This window comes from Chiloscyllium punctatum, chromosome 36, assembly GCF_047496795.1.
Source record: "Chiloscyllium punctatum isolate Juve2018m chromosome 36, sChiPun1.3, whole genome shotgun sequence".
Lineage (NCBI taxonomy): Eukaryota > Metazoa > Chordata > Chondrichthyes > Orectolobiformes > Hemiscylliidae > Chiloscyllium > Chiloscyllium punctatum.
Genome location: NC_092774.1, coordinates 31,923,304 through 31,946,745, shown reverse-complemented (window position 1 = coordinate 31,946,745; position 23,442 = coordinate 31,923,304). Strand labels below are relative to the sequence as shown.

General features: G+C 45.0%; 2 protein-coding genes across 6 annotated transcripts in view; one reads left to right on the top strand and one right to left on the bottom strand.

Moving 5' to 3' along the window:
• LOC140460336 (uncharacterized) overlaps positions 1–8,140 on the top strand; it is a 34,813-nt gene extending 26,673 nt beyond the window's left edge. For 2 of the 3 annotated variants that reach the window (XR_011953992.1, XR_011953993.1), the window contains one exon: positions 4,373–8,140. The gene's annotated coding sequence lies outside the window, so the exon portion shown is untranslated. The remainder of the gene's footprint in view (positions 1–4,372) is intronic. The other variant, XR_011953994.1, reaches the window with a different exon arrangement.
• Positions 8,141–10,068: 1,928 nt separating this feature from the next.
• Positions 10,069–22,608, bottom strand: LOC140460338 (uncharacterized). 3 transcript variants are annotated; one of them, XM_072554816.1, is made up of 2 exons: positions 22,419–22,608; positions 10,069–11,534 (listed from the first exon to the last, which is right to left on the bottom strand). In XM_072554816.1, exon 2 carries the CDS (start codon positions 11,147–11,149, stop codon positions 10,142–10,144), a length of 1,008 nt encoding a protein of 335 aa, XP_072410917.1. In that variant the 5' UTR covers positions 11,150–11,534; positions 22,419–22,608; the 3' UTR covers positions 10,069–10,141. The 3 variants fall into 3 exon arrangements, with proteins under 3 accessions (XP_072410917.1, XP_072410918.1, XP_072410920.1); XM_072554817.1 differs by lacking the exon at positions 22,419–22,608 and adding an exon at positions 12,786–13,058; XM_072554819.1 differs by lacking the exon at positions 22,419–22,608 and adding an exon at positions 12,152–12,327.
• Positions 22,609–23,442: the final 834 nt, after the last annotated feature.

The window sequence follows — 23,442 nt, the reverse complement described above, 5'->3', positions numbered from 1 at the left end:
ATGAATGAATGGGAATGAAAAGGGCGGATACACTGACGTAATTGTGAAATTCCCCACCAATCCCAAAGCTTGTGGTCGGTACCGACTAATCAGAGAGAGATATTGCAGAGGGTGGGGCCAACACGACCAGCAAAGCCGGCCGCCATTGGTCAGGTGGAGTAAGGTGCACTCTGATTGGAGGGAGCGTGGATGACGCGCTCCAGTGAAGGAGGAGACGGAATGAAGAAGAAAAACAAAGATGGCGGCGCGAGGCTGCGGTTTTCTCATCGACACAGCGGGCGGTTTCTGACGGACGGACGGACGGACGGACGGAGGGAGGGGGAGGTGACGGTTACCGGGTGAACGAGAAAACAAATTAAAAATGTCGGCGGTGGAGGAGAGAGAGCCGGCGCCCGCGGCTTCTTCGGCGGCGGCCGGAGCCCAGGAGCTCAACAACCCCCCGGAGCTGGAGGAAGGTCCGAGCTCCAAGAAGCGGGGGGTCCGGCTGGAGGCTGGATTTGCTCAAGGCTTGTATCTATTAACTTATTTAAATGGTACCTACTGTATGGGGCTATGGTTTACATTAAAACCGGAGGATCATGTCAGAGTGTTTGTTTATATTTAGCAGTTGTAGTTGGTAAAATACACTCCCTGGAGGAGCACCTTCTATGATGCTGCATTTCTTACCTTCTGCCCTTCCCCCATTTGTTATCTCACATCTCGATTTTACATTTTATTTGGTCAAATTTAATTTTATATTAATGAGACTTGGTATTGACTGTGTATTAATTTGTTTGTTGGATTATTGTAAGAAAAAAATAATGGTGTCATGTCATTTCTGATGTCAGAGTTTGACATCGAATGTGCAGATGTGAATATCAGTAAGTTGTGAAAATAAATCAAGAACTTGTGGTTCTAACAAAAAAGCAGTTCACTGATTGTGAGAAACAAAGCTCACACACCTCAATAATTGCAGTCCGAGACAAAATCTGAATCAGCAGTGTCCTTTAGTTTACACTTGCAAGTGGGTGAGATGTCCAGTGCCTATAAGGCAGAGGACATACACACACCAAGTTCAATTCATACATAATATTTATATGATTTGATGTCTTTTGCTTTACATCGCTCCTCCCCTGCTTACATCATCCACTTCCCTAAGACCGGCCCCCATTACCCCTGTTTATCTCTTGCCTTATCCGGCCTTGTCTGTGACAAAATGCTTATTCCTGGCCTCACAAGGCTGTTTGACCTCATCCTGCTGTAGGTCATTGTTGGGCATATTCTTTCTTCATCATTATCTCCCCCCTTCATCTGTGCCTTTCCCGAGGCTGTTCTGATCCCTATGACCCTTTTAATTGGGGTTTGTTTCTGTGTTTTTGTAAAAGTGGGAAGCAGATGTTTATACCTACTTTTTGTACAGGCATATCTAGCTTAACTTCATCCCCTCACAACATCTTATCTATTTGCCCGTAATGTCTACCTTCTGACATACAGGTTTAGCTAATACAAAAACAATTATATATTTCCTCCACATCGTTTCCATTCTTGTTGACTCAGCTCGTGGCTAAAACAATTACACACTGCTGTGAGTTCATTTTACTTTGTAAAATGAAATTGCAGAAATGCAGAAGTAACATTAATTTACCTATATCCCATAGTTTGTTTATATTTAACAGTTGTAGTTGGTAAAATACACTCCCTGGAGGAGCACCTTCTATGATGCTGCATTTCTTGCATTCTGCCCTTCCCCCATTTGTTATCTCACATCTTGATTTTACATTTTATTTGGTCAAATTTAATTTCAGATTAATGATACTTGGTATTCACTGTGTTATTAATTTGTTTGTTGGATTATTGTAAGAAAAAAATAATGGTGTCATGTCATTTCTGATGTCAGAGTTTGACATTAAATGTGCAGATGTGAATATCAGTAAGTTGTGAAAATAAATCAAGAACTTGTGGTTCTAACAAAAAAGCAGTTCACTGATATTAATGGCATTGTCTCATTTGAGGATGATGACTTGAGTCTGACGAACAAACCGTTTCATGTAGTCACCCAATTTAATTAAAATTTTCTTTAACTTAATTAAAGTTAAATTTGTTTAATTTAACAAATTTGTTTATACAATTTGTACAATTTGTTTATAAGATTTATTTATACGTCCATTGCTCTCGATGTGGTCTCTGCCACATTCGGGAGACTGGACGCCAATTTGCAGAACATTTCAGGGAACAGCTGTGGGACGCCAAAACTAAACGACCCCACCGCCTTGTGGCTGAACGCTTTAACTCCCCCTCCCAATCCATCAAGGACATGCAAGTATTCTGCTGCCTCCCCCTCCAAGCTCTAGCTACCTGACGCTTGTAGGAAGAACACCTCGTCTTCTGCCTTGGGACGCACTAACTGCATAGGATCAATGTAGATTTCACCAGTTTCCTTATTTCCCCTCCCCTCCACCCACCCCCACACCACACACCTTGTCCCAGATCCAGAGTTGAAAAATGTGGTGCTGGAAAAATGCCTAGAGGCCATACTTCTAGGAATTCCCTGGCTGTTCTCTGGCATGGCACTCATCCACAGATTCTATCAACAAACACATTGACCTGGACCCAATATGGCCACTGCAGCGGACAGTTAGAACTGACAACCGGAAGCGGCAGAGACAAACCACTATAAATGCCGGAGGAAACAATACAGAAGCACTTCACAGGAGGCTCCCAAGCACTGAGGATATCACCTAGACAGGGGATGAAACGTCTGCAACACAAATTCCCAGCTCGGCGAACAGAACCACAACAATGAGCACCCGAGCTACAAATCTTCTCACAAACTTTGAATTGAGCATAGGAGTTGGGACATCCTGTTGCAACTGTCACACATGTCACACAACACAAGGCATGGTCCTTCTCTGACTGACCATCCCTTTGAATATCAGGGGGAAGACACCCCTTTAATTGTAACATTCAGGAAAGATGCCTTACTTCAACAAAGATGTGCTGTGCTCACAAATGTTTGGACAGAGGAAGGGAATTGCAGTCTGGGGTGAAGCTCAATCTTCATTCAGAGAGAGAGGAGCAGCAGTAGCTTCAGAAGCTCATGGTCCAACTTGTGCATTCAGACAATAGGGGGGCTATTCTGGGCAAAATCTGGGAGTGAAGCAATGTCTCCCCCTTTCCATTCCTTATCCTGGGAGGGAGAGAGAAGGGGGGAAGCACTGTTCACTTGCAGCAACTGGAGGCAGAAATATGAATCCAAGCAGGGAGCAGACTCTGCAAAAGTCAGCTTCAGTCGGCTTCTTCTGGAATATTGTGTCCAATTCTGGTCTTCCCTCCTATCAGAAGGAGGTTGTGAAACTTGAAAGGATTCAGAAAAGATTCACAAGGCTATTGCCAGGGTAGGAGGGTTTGAACCACAAGGAGAGGCTGAATAAGATGGGGCTGTTTTCCCTAGAGCATCGCAGGTTGAGTGTGTGTTTTTTAAAGAGGTTTATAAAAACTTGGGTGTGGATGAGGTGCATAGACAAGGTCTTTTCCCTGGGATAGGGGGAGTGCAGAATTAGAGGGCATATGTTTAGGGCGAGAGGGGAAAAATTTAAAAGGGACCTTGCAGTCAACCTTTTTTTGCAGAGGGTGATGAGTGTATGGAATGAGCTGCCAGAGGAAGTGGTGAAGGCATCTGGATGGGTATATGAAAAGGAAGGGTTTAGAGGGATATGGACCAAGTGATGGCAAATGGAACTAGACTAATTTTGGATATCTGGTCGGCGTGGACAAGTTAGATTGAAGGATCTGTGTCTGTGCTTTATGTCTCTGACTCTATGACTGGTGAAAAGCGTTGGCATTCGTCGAAACATTTATGCAACAGAAAATTATAAGAGGGTAAAGATAAGCCTCACGATCCATGAATCCTGGTTGTATGGATGTCTTTCCAGTAATAGAGTCAGTATGGCATGGAAGAAGTCCAAAAGACAGCTTCTTTTACAAAAAGTCACACTTCAAACTTAAATCTGAGTCTTCTGGAAATGTAAGACAACAGTGCGTTAATATAAGACAGATAAGTCTGGGGTATATGTTACGTATTTGATGGAATGTTTATGGCTCTAAAATCCTGATTTGCAGTTGTTTCTGGGCTCATAATATTGTACTGCAGAATATTGTATATCTTCAGTAAGAACGTCAATACCACACGATAGATGTTCATTCAGCAACTTGAGTGAACTCTTCATGGAGTATGCAATCCACCACATTACCCTGCTGTATTCATTTACATATAGATCAGCACAAAGATCTTGGGTATTAAGAGAGGAAAGAATGTTCCACAGAAACTAGAATTGTGTGTTTTGACTTTCTATTGTGGACTGACAGAGATGACCTTTGCAATCTCTTTCCACAGGAATATTACAAGAGAAGAATTTGGAGGCAGAAATCTCAGACCAAACATCACATCGAAGTCTGACAGTCGATTGATTCACCAGGACTTGGATATTGATGGCCTTGAAAACAAAGGGGAGAAGGTCTGCCTGCTTTGTTAGGTTTTAAGCGTCAGTGTGACTGGAAACTCAGAGTCTCACACACCCACACACCAGAGCAGTGACTGGAACATGCTATACAGACTGAATGAGAGTCCTCCAATAATCAGAGGGTTCACCAGTAACACCACACACATGCTGTAAGCGTGAGCGAGTTTCAACTGATTGTTGAACCTGGAGAAGTGCGAGGACACCCGCACCATGGAGAAATCATGAAAATGCGGGGAATGTAGGAACGGTTTCCCTTCCTCGCCTGCCCGATATTCATCAGCATTTATACACCAGGCAGCGGCCATTCACCTGCATTCAGCACGGGAAAGGCTTCACTCAGTCTCATCACCTCTTGGTCCACACCGGGGAGAAACTGCTCATCTGCCCTGTATGCTGAAGCAGATGTAGGACATTTTTTATCCTGGATGGAGCATTCTGCAGGTATACCTGAAATAGATACATTTGTCTCTATCCCATTGAGTCTCCAGCACAGAACCAGGCCAAGCTGCTCAATTGGTCTCTGTGTTTATTCTCCACCTGAGCCTCCATCCACCCCTCTTCATTGCCCCCCATCTTCCCTCCATCAGCATAAAGGTATCCCCCACTTTTTCAAAGTTCGCTTTACACTACTTCACTTTTACAAAAGACCTACATTAATACCTGCTCCCACAAACCGAAAGAAATCTGAAGAGGATTGTCGCTTTTACAAAGAAAGGCATAATACAAATTAATTCATGGTAATTGCTTCTTCGATTTAGGCCATTTCGGCTTATGAAAGGAACACTTTACTTTCAAATAGTGGGGGAAAGCTGTATCAATACAATACAGCACAGTCTCAGGCCTGTCTCACTTGGTTTCGGCACACACACACCCTCAAGCCTGTGCTAATTCTTAATCCTTACTTAGACCTGCTATTTATTGCCCATGTGTGGTTTCTGTTCCTCTGTTCACCTCCCGTTCATGTGTTTATCAAGATACACCTTAAACATTGTTAAGGTGCCTGCTTCCACTACCTGCACTGGCAGTGCGTTCCAGGAACCCCCACCACCCCTCTGTGTGATTTCCCCACCCCCACCACCTCTCCCCCAAACAGTCCCCTGCTCACCTTGAACCTGTGCCCTCTTTTAGTTGACCTTTCCACTTTGGAGGGGAAAAAAACACCTCTGACTATCACAGAATCCCTCCAGCGTGGAAACAGTCCATTCAGCCCAACAAGTCAATACCGGCCCTCTAAAGATTAACACATAGAGACCCGTTCCCTTACCCCATTAGCTACATTTACTCCTGACTAATGCACCGAACTTACACATCCCTGAACAATGGGGCAATTTACACACAGACAATCCAACTTAACCTGCCTCTCCCTGGACACTATGGGTAACATAGCATCGCTAATCCACCCTAACCTATACATGTTTGGATTGTAGGAGGAAGCCAGAGCAGCCAGAGGAAGCCCACGCAGACACGGGAGGTGGGGTGCAGGGATAATCTGCCAACTCCACACAGCTAGTTGCCTGACACTAAAATCTAACGCAGGTCCCTGGCACTATGAGGTGTCAGTGCGAACCGCTGAGCTACCCTGCCACCCCTGTCCAGCCAATCTGTGTCTCTCATCATTTTGTCGAGGTCTCTTTTCAGCCTCTGTTTTTCCAAAGAAAACAATCCAGGTTTATGCCTCCTCTGCTCATAACGAGAGCCCTCCAGACTGGGCAATGTCCTGGTGAACCTTGTCTGTATCCTCAGCCAGAGCACCCACATCCTTCCAGTAGCACAGTGACCAGAACTGCACACAATATTCCGAATGTGGCCAGAATAAACAGCTGTAATGTAACTCTTACATTCAAGGAAGCGTGCTGTGTACCTTCTTGACCACCGTGCCCACCTGCATTACCACTTCCACGGATCTATATGCCCAGACCCCTCTATGCCAGTGCTCCTATGTGTTCTGCCATTTATCATACAATTCTTATATTTCCTTCATCTCTATCGAGCTTCACCTTAACTGTCTTTCTCTCTTCATCTCTTTTCCCCCCTCCCACATCAGCATACCATAAGACCATAGGAGCAGAAATTAGGCCATTCAGCCCATTGAGTCTACTTCACCATTCAATCATGGCTGATACGTTTCTCAACCCCATTCTCCCCGAACTCCTTGATCCCCTTGATACTCAAGAGCCTAGCTATCTCAGTCTTAAGTATACTCAGTAACTTGGCCTCCGCAGCTTTCTGTGGCAGTGAATTTCATAGATTCACCATACTCTGGCTGAAGAAGTTTCTCTCCCCTCTGTTCTAAAGGGTCTTCCCTTGACAGGAAAGCTGAGCCCTCAGGTTCTAGTTTGTCCTACCAATGGAAACATCTTCCCAACATCCACACCGTTCATTATTCTGTAGGTTTCAATTAGATCCCACCCCACCCCCAATCCTTCTGAACTCCATGAAGTTTAAACCTAGAGTCCTCTAATGTTCTTATGTTAAATTTTTCATTCCTGGACCATTCTTTTGAACCACCTCTGAACACGTTCCAGGGCCAGTACATCCTTCCTGAGATATGGGGCCCAAATCTACATACAGTACTCCAATTGTGGCCTGACCGGAGACTTACAGAGCCTCAGAAGTACATTCCTGCTTTTATATTCAAGTCTGATCAAAATAAATGCCTTCATTGCATTTGCCTTCCTAACCAATGACTCAACCTGCAAGTTTACCTTGAGAATCCTGGAGTAGAACTCCATAGTCTGTTTGCACATCAGATTTCTGAATTTTCTCCCCATAATCCTTCTGTTCCAGAGTAGCAGCAGAGATGTCCAGACACCTCGATTGTTTTCAGGGATACCAAGGGATCTTGGGAATTGCCACTATCGCAAGAGGAGGCAGAGGGGAATGTGGTGTGGTCCTTTAAACTGCAGAACTTTCCAAACTCCCTGAGTCAGCAGGAACTCTTTCTGGACCAAGAAACAAAAGGGCCACTGAGAAACTGCTACATCAGAAGACCTCAGAGGCACAAATTAGGCCATTCAGCTCATTGAATGGTGGAGCTGACTTAACCATTCTTAAGTATCAAGGGTTACGGGGAGAATTGGGTTGAGGAACGTATCAGCAATGATTGAATAGTGGAGCAGACTGAATGGCCTAATTTCTGCTAGTTAACCATCCCTGGGAAGAAGGACGCAAAACAACAAACTGTTTCCTGGGACAGATGAGCTAAGTGTTTAATAACCTCATGACAAAAGGACAATTAAGTTTGTCTGTGGAAGGAAGGCCCTGACGTAAAAGGGTTTTTTGCAGGAAAGGCTGTATCAAACAAAGCACTAAACCTCGAGGATAAGAAGGTAAGCTACAGACCAGAGATCTCCAGAAGTGTGGGGAGGTGGTGTTAGAATCGAAAGAAACATCACATCACAGATTTGAAAGTGAGGAATCTCCACCAGAATTCAACCTCAGAATGATGTAGCAGCAGTACTTGGAAGAAGAATGCTGCATTGAATCCCTGGACACTTCCAGAGACATAAACTGTTGGTGGAAACTCAGTTAAATTCAGCCATCAATTGGGAGATAGCCAAGTTGTGAGTGAGGTTGAACTTGGTTACTTGAGTTTTATTTGTGTTGTTACATACAATAAAGTGTAAATCATTGTTTCAGCAGTTAATTGTGTGCAGTTTCTGAGTTAAGAGCCAAATTAAGGTGATTCACCCACAACCACAGTGAGAGGCTGCGATTCATGTTGACTCCATTGCATTCAGCAGTACATCACGTCAATACTCTTATAAAGCGAAGGCTGACAGCACCGCCTTTCTCAAACAGAAACACCCAGAGGACCGTGTCACCTAATAATCTGTAAAATTAGCATGAAAAGTGGTGTAACCTGCTCTAGTGATAAGAATAAATCCCCAACACTTTAAAATCAACAATCAGCAATTTATTTATCCAACTATCACGGTGAACAAATGAACAAAACGATTAACAAACTGGATACAGGCCAGGAGCAGATGGGTGGCACTAGTTTAGTTGGGGATCATGGACTGGTTGGTCTGAAGGGTCTGTTTCCAGGCTGCATGACTCCATAGCACGGAATGAATGGGGATCCATCCCAAAGATGATAAAGGTTTCAAGCACCACCTTAGGCAAATGTGTGGACTCCCTCCAGATAACTGAGGGCAGTGGGGCACTGTGAGGGTCAGTAGATCAGTCAGCCAGCCAGTTCTCTCCAGGAGACTTGTCTCAAGAAAGGAAGTGGTTTCCTGTCCCATCAGCCAGATTATCCAGTTTGGATAATATTTGGTCCTCTTTCTCCAACAAAATATGTAGTCAGGGCAGTGTCTATAACAAATATGTTATTCAACTTGGAAGAGTGCTGAAGACATATACAAGGATGTTGCCAGGACTCAAGGGTCTGTGTAAAAGGGAGAGGTTGGACAAGCTAAGATATTTTTATTTAGAGCATTAGAGACTGAGAAAGGCCCTTAGAGAAATGAAGAGATCGTGAGAGGGTGAATGCACTCAGACTTTTACCCCAGGGTTGGGGATGTGAGGGCTAGAGGGCATCAGTTTAAGGTTAGAGGAAAAAGAATAAAAGGGAACGTGAGGGGCAACTTTATTTATGCAGATGGTGGTAGACATATGGAATAAGATGCCAGCGGAAGTGGTTGAGGTGGGTACATTAACAACATTTAAAAGGCATTGGACAAATACATGGATAGGAAAGGTATGGAAGGAAATGGGCCAAGTGCAGGGAAATGGGCTTAGTGTTGATGGACAGTTTGGTCAGTATGGACAATGTTGGACCGAAGGGCCTGTCTCCTGCTGTGGGACTCTATGATTCGTGTCTCTTTGTCAGTCCGACAGTTTTGAGTTTCCAAATGAACATCTCACTAAATCAGGCCGAATAAAATCCAATCTCATTCGTCAACTCTGATGCAGAGGTGCTGGTGTTGAATTGGGGAGGACAAGGTCAGAAGTCACATGGCACCAGATGAAGTGATGAAGGAGCAGCACTCATGAAAGAGCAATGCTCCTAAAGCTTGTGATTTCAAATAAACTTGTTGCACTGTGACATGGTGCCATGTGACTTCCAACTTCTTCAACCCTGGGTTTGTCTCAAACTTGATGGGATACTTTGTCCAACTCGGCATATTTTATCAGTATCGCTTGAAGGAAATCTTTTTTTTAAGATTAGATTCCCTACAGTATGGAAACAGTTCCTTTGGCCCAACAAGTTCACACTGGCCCTCGCAGAGTAACCCAGCCAGACCCATTCCCTTATCCCTATTCCTCTACATTTACCCCAACTAATGCACCATACCTACACATCCCTGAACACTATGGGACAATTTAGATGGGCCAATCCAAACTAACCTGCACACCTTTAGATCGGGGAAGGAAACCGGAGCACTCAGAGGTAACCCATACAGATGTGGGGGGGGCATCGTGAAAGCTACACACAGACTGTCATCCAGAGGGTGGATTTGAACCCAGGTCAGCATCGTGAGGCAATGGTACTAACCACTGAGTCACCATGCCACCCCTGAGCCACATAGGTGGGCTTGCGGGGGGTGGGGGGGGGGGGGGGGAAGGAGGGGGGGGATGGTGAGTCCAGCACAAAACAAAAAAACCCACTACACCCACTGTCAGAATAGGCAGGAGGTTCAGCCCTGTGGGTGACCCACTGCAGCGTCACTGGTGGAATCTGATTGTTGGATGCACTGGTGCCCCCGCTGGTGCCTCTGCAAGTTGCAGGACAATGTGAACCTCCGCCCACAGTCGGGGCAGGCAAACGGCTTCTCCCCGGTGTGGACCCATTGGTGGGCCAGCAGTTTGGAGGAGCGGGTGAACCCCTTCCCACACTCGGGGCAGCTGAATGGCCTTTCCCTGGTGTGGACCCGCTGGTGGGACAACAGGTCAGAGGAATTGCTGAAGGCCTTACCACACTCAGGGCAGGCGAATGGCCTCTCCCCTGTGTGGATTCGCCGGTGTCTCAGCAGGTCGGAGGAATTGCTGAAGGCCTTCCCGCACTCTGGGCAGCTGAAGGGCCTCTCCCCCGTGTGGACCCGCTGATGGGCCAGCAGGTTGGAGGATTTACTGAAGGCCTTCCCACACTCTGGGCAGCTGAAGGGCCTCTCCCCCGTGTGGACCTGCTGATGGGCCAGCAGGTTGGAGGAATTGCTGAAGGCCTTCCCACACTCTGGGCAGCTGAAGGGCCTCTCCCCCGTGTGGACCCGCCGGTGCCTCAGCAGGTTGGAGGAGTCGCTGAAGGCCTTCCCGCATTCGGGGCAGCTGAATGGCCTCTCCCCCGTGTGGACTCGCCGGTGCTTCAGCAGGTCGGAGGAATTGCTGAAGGCTTTCCCGCACTCGTGGCAACTGAAGAGCCTCTCCCCTGTGTGGAATTGCTGGTGGGTCTGGAGGTTGTCCACCCAAGTGAACCCTTTCCCGCAAACGGAGCAGTAAGACGTCCTCTCACCAGTGTGTATATGCTGGTGGGCCAGCAGGACACAAGAGCAGGTAAAGCCCTTTGCCCGCTCGGGGCTGGAGAACGGCCTCTTCCCAGTGTGATTGCACTGATGAGCCGCCAGGACAGATGGGACACGGAAGCCCTTCCCACAGTCGCCACACTTCCATGGTTTCTCAACAGGTTGTGTTTCCTCGGGTTTCTCCATGGCCGAAGCTTCACCTGCACACACACGTGTACAACCCCGCCATGAATTCTTCTTTCCAGGCAGCAGAGTTGTTTCAGGCTCCACACCCAGTGCGCTGCAACAGTAGGGTCTTTCAACCAGTGCCCCCGTACTCAAACAGGAACCAAAAAGAAAGCTTTGCTCCTTCTCACAGAATCATAGTTGAAAATTGTTGCGGTCCTGATGGATTGAGTAACTGTCAGACACTGACGTGAAAGTGAGGACTGGAGACGCTGGAGAGTCAGAGTCAAAAACTGCGTCGCTGGAAAAGTGCAGCACGGCAAGCAGCATCAGAGAAGCAGGAGAATCAACATTTTGGCCATGAGCCCTTTATCTGTTGACTTTGAAACTTCTGTCTTCAGATAGTCTGTAAGAAAAGATTACAAAAGTCATCACTGCCAGTCCGGTTAAGAATGAGATATCAAGGCATTGACACTGACACCAGAGAGAAACTGTACATCTAGATGTGGCAAATGTTAGTGGCAAGCCAGAGTGATAGAGATATTAGGCACAGAAACAGACCCTTCGGTCTAATTCATCCATGCCAACTAGATAACCTAACCTCATCTCGGCCGATTTGCCAGCATTTGGCCCACATCGTCTAAACCCTTCCTAATCGTATACCCATCCAGATGCCTTTTAATGTCATAATTGTACCAGCACCCACCACTTCCTCTGACAGCTCTTTCCTTAAACACGCCACTTTCTGCATGAAAAACTTATCCCTTAGGTTCCTTTGTTAAGTTCTTTTGCTTGAGCTTCTTACACTGCAATACGCCAACTTCTGTGAACAACCAAACTTTATTAAGTACAGTACAAGCTGTGGAGAAACTCTTAACACTCTTCGCAATGGTACACAACAGTACCAAAAAACAAACCCCTTAAACAAAGTAAAACTGAAACAGAGGCTTACAGTTGAAGTTAGAAGGCCAGAAGGAGACAGTGTTAGCAGCCTTTCTCCACACAGACCACTGCTTAACTCACCCAAACGAGACTTCAGCTTTCAGGACTGACCACTCCCCTTTCATTGTACAGGTCACTTCTAAAACAAAAACTTGGGCCTCAAGTCTCATCTGTTCACATATAACCAAAAATGCCTCCCAATACCGTTTTTCATCTCTGTACTAAACCAGTCGCTTCGGAGCCCGGATCGTTTTAATCACCCCTCTGATTATAAAAACTAAGGACACAGCATCCTTGAGAAGGACCAGCTTTTAGTAAAAGGACCAGCTTTGTGACAGAGGGATATAGGCCAAACACTGGCAGGTGGGATTAGATTAGTTTGAGAACACAGCATGGAGTAGTTGGACTGAAGGGACTGTTTCTGTGCTGTTTGACTCGGTAACTGTTCTGCAATGGTCTGAAAACCATTTTCTTGCCTTCCCCCATAAACAACCACTTCTTTGTTGATCCAAAATCAGATGAACTCCGCCTTGAATATATTCAATGATCCCATAACTGCAGGAAGACATCCCCACTTCTGGACTCAATTCCTCTTGCTAACATAACACCTGCTTTGCTCATTGCTTGCTGCTCCTACCTATCTGACAACTGGCATTGACTGGTATGGAAGGACACTGAGGCCCCTTTATACACATTTATGATGAAGGGCTCGTGCCTGTAACGCGGACTCTCCGGCTCCTCGGATGCTACCTCATCTGCTGTGCGTTTCGAGCACCACACTTTTTGACTCTGATCTCCAACATTTGCAGTCCTCATTTTCTCCACATCCCAATATATCACCATTTAAACAATGCATCTCCTTTCTTCTGTTTACCCCCCAACAGGGAATGCTATCACTTCACATCGTGGTACTGCATTTTCCATGAGTTTGCCAACTGAGACACAGACTTGGCCCAACTTTTCCAGAATCTGTCCCCTCCATAAATTGAGATTGAGAGAGAGAGAGAGAGACACACACAATAGGGGTGTCTCTGATTAGCAGGAGGACCACGCTCCTTCCGGTCCTCCAGGGCTTTCTATTGGCCCAACGCGCAGGTTTTGCTGACACCGGCGAACATGCGCAGTGTGTGTTGTCACCGAGGAGCATGCGCAAGATGCTGTGTGAAGTTGCTGGTGTTACTGACAGGATTTGTGCCCAAATGACAATCGGAGACAAGAAAGGCTGGAGTCACATTTTATATTTATCCTGCGGCTCGACATTTTATTCCTTTTGCATTTTATTTGACTACTCATCTTTTCCTCAGGATAGGGGACTCCCAAACTGGAGGGCATAGGTTGAAGGTGAGAGGGGAAAGATTTAAAAGGGACCTAAGGAGTAGAAAAAAAGTGTGAAAGTTAATTCCCCTCAAGAAGTGCCCTCTCCAAACCTGCACATCTTTGGATTGTGGGAAGAAACCGGAGCACCCAAAGGAATCCCACACAGAGAAGGTGCAAACTCCATTCACGCAGTTGCCAGAGACTGAGATCAAACCCAGGTCCCTAGCGCTATAAGGCAGCAGTGCCAGCCACTGAGCCTGTTCAGAAAAAGCAGCAATTGATTTATATTAGGGTGAGAGGGGAAAGGATTAAAAGGGACCTAAAGGGCAACTATTTCACGCAGCGGGTGGTGCGTGGATTGAATGAGCTCCCAGCAGAAGTGGTGGAGGCTGGTACAATTACAATATTCAAAAGGCATCTGGATGGGTATATTAGATTACTTACAGTGTGGAAACAGGCCCTTCGGCCCAACAAGTCCACACCGACCCATTCCCCTACACCTAACACTACGGGCAATTTAGCATGGCCAATTCACCTGACCTTCATATTTTTGGACTGTGGGAGGAAACCGGAGCACCCGGAGGAAACCCACGCAGACACAGGGAGAATGTGCAAACTCCACACAGTCAGTTGCCTTAGGCAGGAATTGAACCCGGGTCTCTGGCGCTGTGAGACAACAGTGCTAACGACTATGCCACTGTGCCATCCACGGCAGGAAGGTTTGGACAGGAAGGTTTGGAGGGATATTGGCCAAGAGCTGGCAAATGGGCCTAGATTAATTTAGGATATCCGATTGGCATGGAACAAACAGTTTGTTTCCATGCTCCACTACTCTATGACTCTATTTCTACATAGTCAGAAATGTTATGACATGGACTGCACCCCCCACTAATTTAAACCCATAAAAGATTTACCCCATGTGGTATTGTGAAAATTCAAGAGGTAAGGAACTGTTTCTAAAAGTCACTATTTAAAGTTTTATTTAATGATCTAGCACACTAACTTGCAAGTGTTTAAATCTGCTGGGATTTTTAATACCCCCAAATCTATTCAAATCTGTCTAAACCAGTTCAAATCTCTGACAAAAGCCCCCAAATTTTACAACACTGGGTGCAACCTTCCCCACCTAATTTAAACCAGTAACACAGAGAAGGTTTAATCCATGCAGTAATCTGTGAAAATTCAAGAACGAAGAAACTATTCCCAAAGGTCAGTATTTAAAGTAAAAATTAACAACTTTATTTATTAATGTCTAACGGAGAATAATTAATTAACAACTATTTACAACTCCTTTCTCTAACCTGTCTTCTAACTTCCCCTGTATGATACCAGTCCAATAAAAACCCCTGATTAAGATTTACCGAAAGATTCAAACTTCAAAACCAGCCAGCTGTTAAATCTTCTCTTTGTATCTTCTTCTGTAGATTTGCTCTCCAGGTCGGTGTCGATGTTTTTTCTCTGTGCAGACTCCTTGTCTGGACAGGTACCTCTCAGAGTTCTGACTAGCAGCCTACATTTGTTGGTCTTTTGCCAGTTCTCCTGTAACTGTTCAACTGTATTTTTTGATTTTGTACTCCAAAGCATCAAATCATTTCATTGGTGTTAATATTAGATTAGATTAAATTCCCTACAGTGTGGCACCAGGCCCTTCGGCCCAACCAGTCCACACCGACCCTCCGAAGAGTAACCCACCCAGACCCATTTCCCTCTGACGAATGCACCGAACATTACGTGTAATATAGCATAGCCACTTCACCTGACCTGCACATCTTTGAACTGTGGGAGGAAATTGGAGCACCCAGAGGAAACCCATGCAGACACGGGGAGAATGTGCAAACTCCACACAGTCACCCAAGGCTGGAATCGACCCTGGTGGTGTGAGGCAACAGTGCTAACCAATATTCTCAAAATACTAAATTCAAACTTGATTGAAATTCAGTATTTTAGGGCAAGATCTAAATCGATTGGCCAAAATTGAGTATGTTTTTGTCTCCAGGCAACCCAGCTACCTAGCTGTTCCACCAAATGTTAAATTATTACCTTGTTCAGAACGCTTGGTGCTATGTCAGGTGGTTCTGCTCACTTTTCAACTCTCTTGCACGTAGAATACACCAATACACCTTCTAACAGAACCAATTATTCAAGACTAGGAATCGGCCATTCACCCCTAACAGGCGAAAGTGAGTACTGCACATGCTGAAGATTAGAGTCAAGAATGTGGTGCTGGAAAAGCACAGCAGGTCAGGCAACATCCAAGGAGCAGGAAAATTGACATTGCGGGCAAATTGACATTTCGGGCAAAAGCTCATTTACCCCGAACAGCCTGTCCACAACTGCACATAGTTCAAAGCAAGTTTGAGAAAGATGGCTGCAGCTTTGTCTTAATATACAATTGAACATGCGTTCAAACTTTAATGCTGTTTCTGAATATATTATTTTAGCTATAATCAATTTGAAAGATCAACCATTTCTCATGCCCTCCTATCTCCCAGGCAGTGTAATCACCAACCATTCTCTCTCTCTCTTCTGAGATGAGCTTGATACAGCGATCAAAGAGAGCTCGAGGCATGAGAAAGTTTAGTGGGAGTTGGAAGAGATACAGAATGGACAGGGTGACAGAGTGTGGGGGCCATTGAGAGACTGGGGGGAACAGAGGGTGGTGGGGGCAGAAAAGAAAGACTCGGGGGTCAAAGGGTGGAGGAGGAGAATGAGGGGGAGAGAGAGAAAATGGGGGGCAGAGAGTTGCGGGGCGAGAGAGAATGGATGGGGACAGTGGGTGGGGAGAGAGACAGCAGAATTCCCACCTTCCCCAGGACTGGGGCAGTGTCCCATGAACTGGAACCTACTCCTCCCACAGCAGTCATTTCTCAATCCACATATGGCTAAAGCAGGAGAATTATATAATCCCTGCAGGCCATTTCACCTATCAAATTCACACCGACCTTCCACACAGCATCCCACCCAGACTTATCAACTTACCCTACAGCCCTGCAGTTCCCCATGGTTAACCCACTCTAACCTGCACATCCCTGGACACTTTAGCACAGCCGATCCATCCGAAACCGCAGATCCTTGGACTGAGAGAGGAAACCAAAGCACCCAGAGGTAACCCACGCTGACAGAAGGGGGAGAACATACCAAAGCTCACACAGACAGTCACGAGAAGGTGGAATCAAATCGCTTCTAACAATTCTCCCACACCTGCAAAACCCTGAGCACTATGGGTAGTTTAGCAGGGCCAATCCACCCTAACCTGGGCAAAGATAAAAATCACATGACGCCAATCCAACAGGTTTATTTGGAAGCACTAGCTTTCGGAGCACTGCTCCTTCATCAGGTGGTTGTGGAGTATAAGATCATAAGACACTGAGTTTACAGCAAAACATTACAGAGTCATGCCACTGAAATGATACATTGAAGAAACCTGGATTGTAAAGTCTTTCATCTTTTAGAATGAGTTGCTGGTGTCATTAATATGTAAACCCCAGAACTTCTTATAAGACACCTACTCGAGATAACTTAAGGTTTTATTAGAAAAGATGACAACTCAGCTCAGACAATGCATGAAAGGTGTGAGGCCAGAGTCTGTCTGTATCCCAGTTTTTGAGTCAGACTGGTTCTATATCCAAAGTGGAATTTATAAAATATTCTATGTATTGTCTGCCTGCAGATTGTGCATTTTTTGAGCAAAATGGAATGTATCTGCAAATACAAATTCACCCCATAGACCTTGGTGTGTGTGAACACACACACACACGAGAGAGAAAAAGTCTAGTTCCATACTGTATATCTCTAGGTCTATTGCATAACAGATGCTTTATTTCTGTTGATGTAAATATTGTTATAAATCATAGCTGGGTACTAATACTTAGATGTAAGGGAGAGACAATTCTTCAATTAGGGCACTATAAGATTCTTGGCAGACCCCTATTTCTAGTTTACTTGCCAATGAACAGACACAAGCACCTATTTAATTCTAACTTTTCATCTTTTTTGTTATATTTTCTGGTATGATACTCTGTGTCTGGATGGTTGACAGGCTGGGAGATTGTGGGTTGGACTTTGACTGAATGATTTATTGTTCCGGAAGGTGTCAAAGGAGGTTAAAGCTTCAGCAGAAATGAAGCAGAGCTGAGAACGGACAACAACTGTGTGGGAACAGGGAGATCAATAGAGGACAAAGAAACCAGGACCTGAAATCCGAGCTGACACCAGACGACCCTGTGATCAGTGCTTTGATTAGCAGTGTCAACCCTCTACCTTTACCTAGCTTCCCATTCGACTTGAATGCCACAAATCCCCTCAATATTTAGGATCCAATCCTTGTCATCCTGAAGTCATGTCTCTGTAAGGAGTCCCAGATCAAAATCATTCTCTTCAATGTGTGCAGTCAATTCATTCACTTTTGTTACGTTGCAGCACTGTTACGACACGGGGTAACCCCCTCTGCTAAATTAGACCATCAACACAGAAATTATTCACCCCATGCAGTAATATAAATATTTAAAGTAAAAATTAACAACTTTACTCTTTATGTCCAACACAGAGTGTTAAAACTCACAAAAATGCCTGGTTTTATACTCCAAAACATCGGATCATTTTATTGGTGTTAATATTATCAAAATACTTAATTCAAACTTGATTGGACTTTGGTATTTTGGTGCAAAATTTAAACTGATTGGCCAAATTTGAATTAGTTTGTGCCTCATGGCAACCCAGTTGCTCTATTTGTGTTGACCGAATAATACAATCTCATCTTGTTTAGAACACTTTGTTCTGCTCGCTTTTTTAACTCTCTTAAAGGTACAGTACCTCTACCCCTTCAAAACAAGCACACATTCAGATACTGACCTTTTAGTTTTATTGTTTGTAATCTTTTGAATCCAGTTTTAATTGCTGGTACGTTTATTCTCGTTGTTCCTTTCTATTGTTCTCTGACGTCCAATTTCCACATTACTACATTGATCACCTGCCTTGATTTGGATTGGCCATACTAAATTGCCCATAGTGGCCAGGGATGTACAGGTTAGGTGGGTTAGCCAATGGGAAATGCAGGGTTATAGTTTTGTAGTAATAGAAGCAGGAGTAGGCCATTTGATCTATCCATCATCTCAGCTCTTCTTACTTGCATTATCCTGAACCCCTGATTCCCTAAGGGGTGAGGGTGGGAGGGGTGTATGAGCAGGATGCTCTTCGGAGGGGTCAGAATGGATTTGATGGGCTGAATAGCCTGCTTCCACACTGTCGGGCTTCTATGATTTACCGCAGTTCACAGCTCAGATCACAGCTCCCGGAATCTCCCACCTTCTACAAATCGAAAGACAAATCCCACCCTGCCCTCTCATTTGTATGTTATCTAAATGCTTAATCGTTTCTAGTGAACACAGCCCACACCTCCCTCTGCTGCCAGTAACCTGTACAATGCTGATGAAACAATGCCGATGAAACAATGCCATTCCTGCAGTACTGAAAACCGTAAGGCTTCTAACAATACCAGTTACACACAGCTCCTTCTGATGGACGGCATTGGAAATACAATGTTGGAGGCTGGCCGAAATGAGCAGTTTAACTCAAAAATCCACCTAACCCTTCACTGGGCACCCCAATCAGCACACTGTCCTTCCTGCTGGGAAGCCTTAAAGCACTTCACCCCCACAGTGCAATGAATTCCCACTTTCCACCAAAATCCTAAACGTGCTCACGTACTCAGTTGCTGTCTCACCAATGAAATACTTCATTGTCACTTCTTCTGCTTCCAGTAAAGGCAAAACATCTTTGAAAGCTGCTCTGAAAGTCCAGTCTTCACAACACTTCTGCTTTCATGCAAGATGATTAAAGTCATACAGTACAGAAACACAGCCTTCGGTCCAACTCATCCATGCCGACCAGATATCCTAAACTCATCTAATCCCATTTGCCAGCATTTGGCCTGTATCCCTCTAAATCCTTCTTATTCATTTACCCATCCAGATGCCTTTTAAATGTTGTAATTGTAGCAGCCTCCACCACATCCTCTGGCAGCTCATTCCAAACATGCACAACCCTCTGTGTGAAAAAGTTGCCCCTCAGGTCCATTTTAAATCTTTCCCCTTTCACGGTGAAACCTATGCCCTCTAGGTTTGGAGTCGCCTACCATGGGGAAAAGATTTTGGCTATCCAACTTATCTATACCCCTTATAAACTTTTGTAAGGTCACCCATCAGCCTCCAATGCTCCAGGGAAATTATCCCTGGCGTATTCAGCATTTTCCTATCGCTCAAACCCTCCAACTCTGCCTACATCTTTGTAAATCTTTTCTGAACCCTTTTAAGTTTCACAACATTCTTCCAGAGGAGGGCAACTGGAATTGCACACAGTTTTCCAAAAGTGGCCTAACATGACCTCCCAACCCCTGTACTCAATGCTCTGACCAATAAAGGAAAGTGTACCAAATGCGTTTTTCACAATCCTGTCTCTCTGCAATTCCACTTTCAAGGAATTATGAACCTGCAAGGACACTTTGTTTCGCAACACTCCCCATTAACTATGTAAGTCGTGCCCTGATTTGCCTTACAAAACGTAACACCTCACATTTAGCTAAATTAACTAATTTTGCCATTCCTGGGCCCATCAGCCCATTCGATCAATTCTAATTTATATTGAACTTCGTTTCCTCTCTCATCCCCTAAAAGCTGATAATCTCCATCCCACACACACTTCCTCCATTCTGACTTTGCAGAACCTAATTCCTGCTGTAACTCATCCTGAAGGGTGTGGTTCATGCTGATTAACAGGCCCACACTCGGGGAGGGGTGAGATCTAATTCAAGCAGACAGAATTCTGAACGGCCTGGACAGAGTGCACATGGCGAAGATGTTCCTATTGGTAGAAGAGTCTAGGACCTGAGGGCACAGCATCAGAGTAAAAGGAATATCTTTTAGAACAAAGATAAGACGAAACATTTTCAGCCGGTGAGTGGTGAATATGTGGAATTCATTGCTACAGAAGGCTGTGGAGGCCAGGTCACTGAGTAGATTTAACATGGAGATAGATAGGTTCTTGAATATCAAGGGGATTGAGGGTTACAGGGAGAAAGTGGGAGAATGGGATTGAGAAACTTATCAGCCAGAACGTAATAGTGGAGCAACCCTGATGGGCTGAGAGGCCTAATTTCTGCTCCTGTGGTTTATGGTCTCTTGCTGTCCTGGACTAGGAGTGTTCAAACTGGGGGCAGGAATAGGCCATTGAGCCTGTCGAGCTTGCGCCAGCATAGAACAGATCATAAGTAGATAGGAGTATACCGACGTAAAAGGTAAAAACAAGGACTTCAGATGCTGGAACCAGAGTCTAGATTAGAGTGGTGCTGGAAAAGCACAGCAGGTCAGGCAGCTCCTCGGATGCTGCCTGACCTGCCATGAATATACCTACATTCAGGTTAATAAGCTGGAATTTTTTCCACTGGAGCAGAGGAGGATTATAAAATCGTGAGGGGTATAGATGAGGTGAACGGCCAAAATCCTTTCTCTAGGCTGAGGGTTCAAGACTATGGAGCAAATTTTGAAAGAGAGAGAGGAGAAAGATTTTAAAAGGACATGACGGTCGCCGTCGCCATTCCCAGCCCCCCCCCCCCCCCCGAGAGTGGTTTGCGTGTGGAATGAATTTCCAGACAAAGGGGTGGATGCAGATACAGTTAGAACATTTAAAAGACATTTGGATTAGTACATGAATGATGAAGTTTAATTTAAATTAAGTGTGAAGTGCTGGATTTTGGAAAAACAAATCAAAGCAGGACATATACACTTTATGGTAAGGTTCTGGAGAGTGTTGCTGAACAAAGAGACCTTGGAGTGCAGGTTCATAGTTCCTTGAAGGTAGAGTCCCAGGTAGATAGGATAGTGAAGGCAGCATTTGGTATGCTTTCCTTTATCGGTTACAGCACTGAGTAAAGGAGTTGGGAGGTAGGTGATGTTGCAGCTCTACAGGACATTGGTGAGGCCACATTTGGAATATTGCGTGCAACTCTGGTCTCCTGCCCATCAGAAGGACGGTGTGAAACTTGAAAGGGTTCAGAAAAGATTTACCAGCATGTTGCCAGATTTGAAAAAATTAGCTCTCGGGAAAGGCTGAATAGGCTGGGGCTGTTTTCCCTGGAGCGTCGGAGGCTGAGGCTGAGGTTTATAAAATCATGAGAGGCATGGATAGAGTAAATAGACAAAGTCTTCTCCTGGGGTGGGGGAGTGCAGAACTAAAGGTTTTGGGCGAACTGGGAGAGACATAAAAGAGATCTAAGGGAAGCCTTTTCACACAGTAGTGCATGTATGAAATGACCAGCCAGAGGAAGTGGTGGAGACTGGTATAATTACAGAATTTAAAAGGCATTTGGATTGGTCTATAATAGAAGGGGTTCGAGGGATATGGGCCCAGGGCTGGCAAATAGACTAGATTAGGATAACTGGTAGGCATGGACAAATTGGACCGAAGGGTCTGTTTCAGTGCTGTACATCTCTAGGACTCCAATATATAAGGTTCAAAGGGATATAGGTTAAACACAGGCAGGTGGGTCCAATTTAGTTTGAGAACATAGTCAGCATGGACTAGTTGGAGTGAAGGGTCTGTTTCTATAACTGATCTGGATTGGTCTTGCCTTCCCCCATAACCATCACATCTTTGTTGTTCAAAAATCAGATGAACTCAACTTTGGATATATTCAATTACGCCCAAACTGCAGGAAGGCGTCCCCACTTCTGAACTCAATTCCTCTTGCTAATATACCACTTGCCTTACTCACTACTTGCTTCACCTGTCTGACAACTTGCACTGACTGGATTAGAAGGACGCAGAGGCCCCTTTGTTCATCCACACATCATTACTGATGAAAGGCTCGAGCCTGAAATGTCAATTCTCCTGTATTTGCCATTGAAAAAATACCTGAACTAACTTTCCAAGAGTCTGTCCTCTCCCTGGATTCACTCCGTTTCCCTTCAGTTCCTGCAAGTCAACAGCTCAACCCCAGAATAGAAACGGGGTTGAGAAAAGAGTGTGTTGTACTCACAGATGTTGGACAGAGGAAGGAAGTTGCAGTCTGGCGTGAAGCTCAATCTTCATTCAGAGAGAGAGGAGCAGCAGCAGCAATTTCAGAAGTTCATGGTCCTACTTCCGCATCCAGACGATGGGTTTGCTGTGATTGGCAGGAGGACCAGTCTCCATCCGGTCCTCCAGAGCTTCTCATTGGTCCATCAAAACAAGGTCACGGAGTGTTTCCCCTTGTTGCGTGAGCATGCGTAGTGCTTTGCTGACACCGTAACACATGCGCAGTGCGTTACTGACACCCAGTAGCATGCGCAGTATGGAAATGTTGGCATTACTGACAGATTTTCAAAGTTAAAAATCACACAATGCCACGTTGTTGCCCAACAGGTTTATTTGGAATCACTAGTTTTCGAAGCGCTGCTTCTTCATCGGTTGGTTGTGGAGCAGAATCATAACACACAGACTTTATAGCAACAGGATTGCAGTGTCATGGAATCGAATATCAAACAACTTTAGCTGACCTCTACCATCTTTTAGAACGACCATGTTAGTTTTGATTCCTTCACATGTAAATTCTAGAACTTTTCAAAAGTTACGTTCTCAAAATAGCTTTTAACAATAGGTGTCATCTCAATCAGATAATGCATTGAAGGTGTTAAGTTAAAGTCTGTCTGTGTCCCAATGTTAGGTCAGACGGATTCTATTTCTATCGTGGTATTACAGAATCTTACGTGTCTGAGCTTTTGAGCAAAATACAATGCGATTCTGCAAGTACAAATTCAACCCACAAACTTTTATGTGTGTGAGTGTGTGCAGGAGAAACCAAGTGATCGTGTGTGTGAGAGAGAGTGTAATGGGGTACAAGTCTGTGAGAGGGTGTGTGTGTGAGAGAGAGCATTTGAGAGAGCGCATGTGTATGAGAGAGAGTCTGTGTGAGTGTGTTGGTTTGGAGGAGCACGTATTTGTCTAAATGCATGCTTGTGTGTGTGTGAGAGACAGAGAGAGACAGACAGAGAGAGAGAGAGAGAGAGAGAGAGAGAGAATGT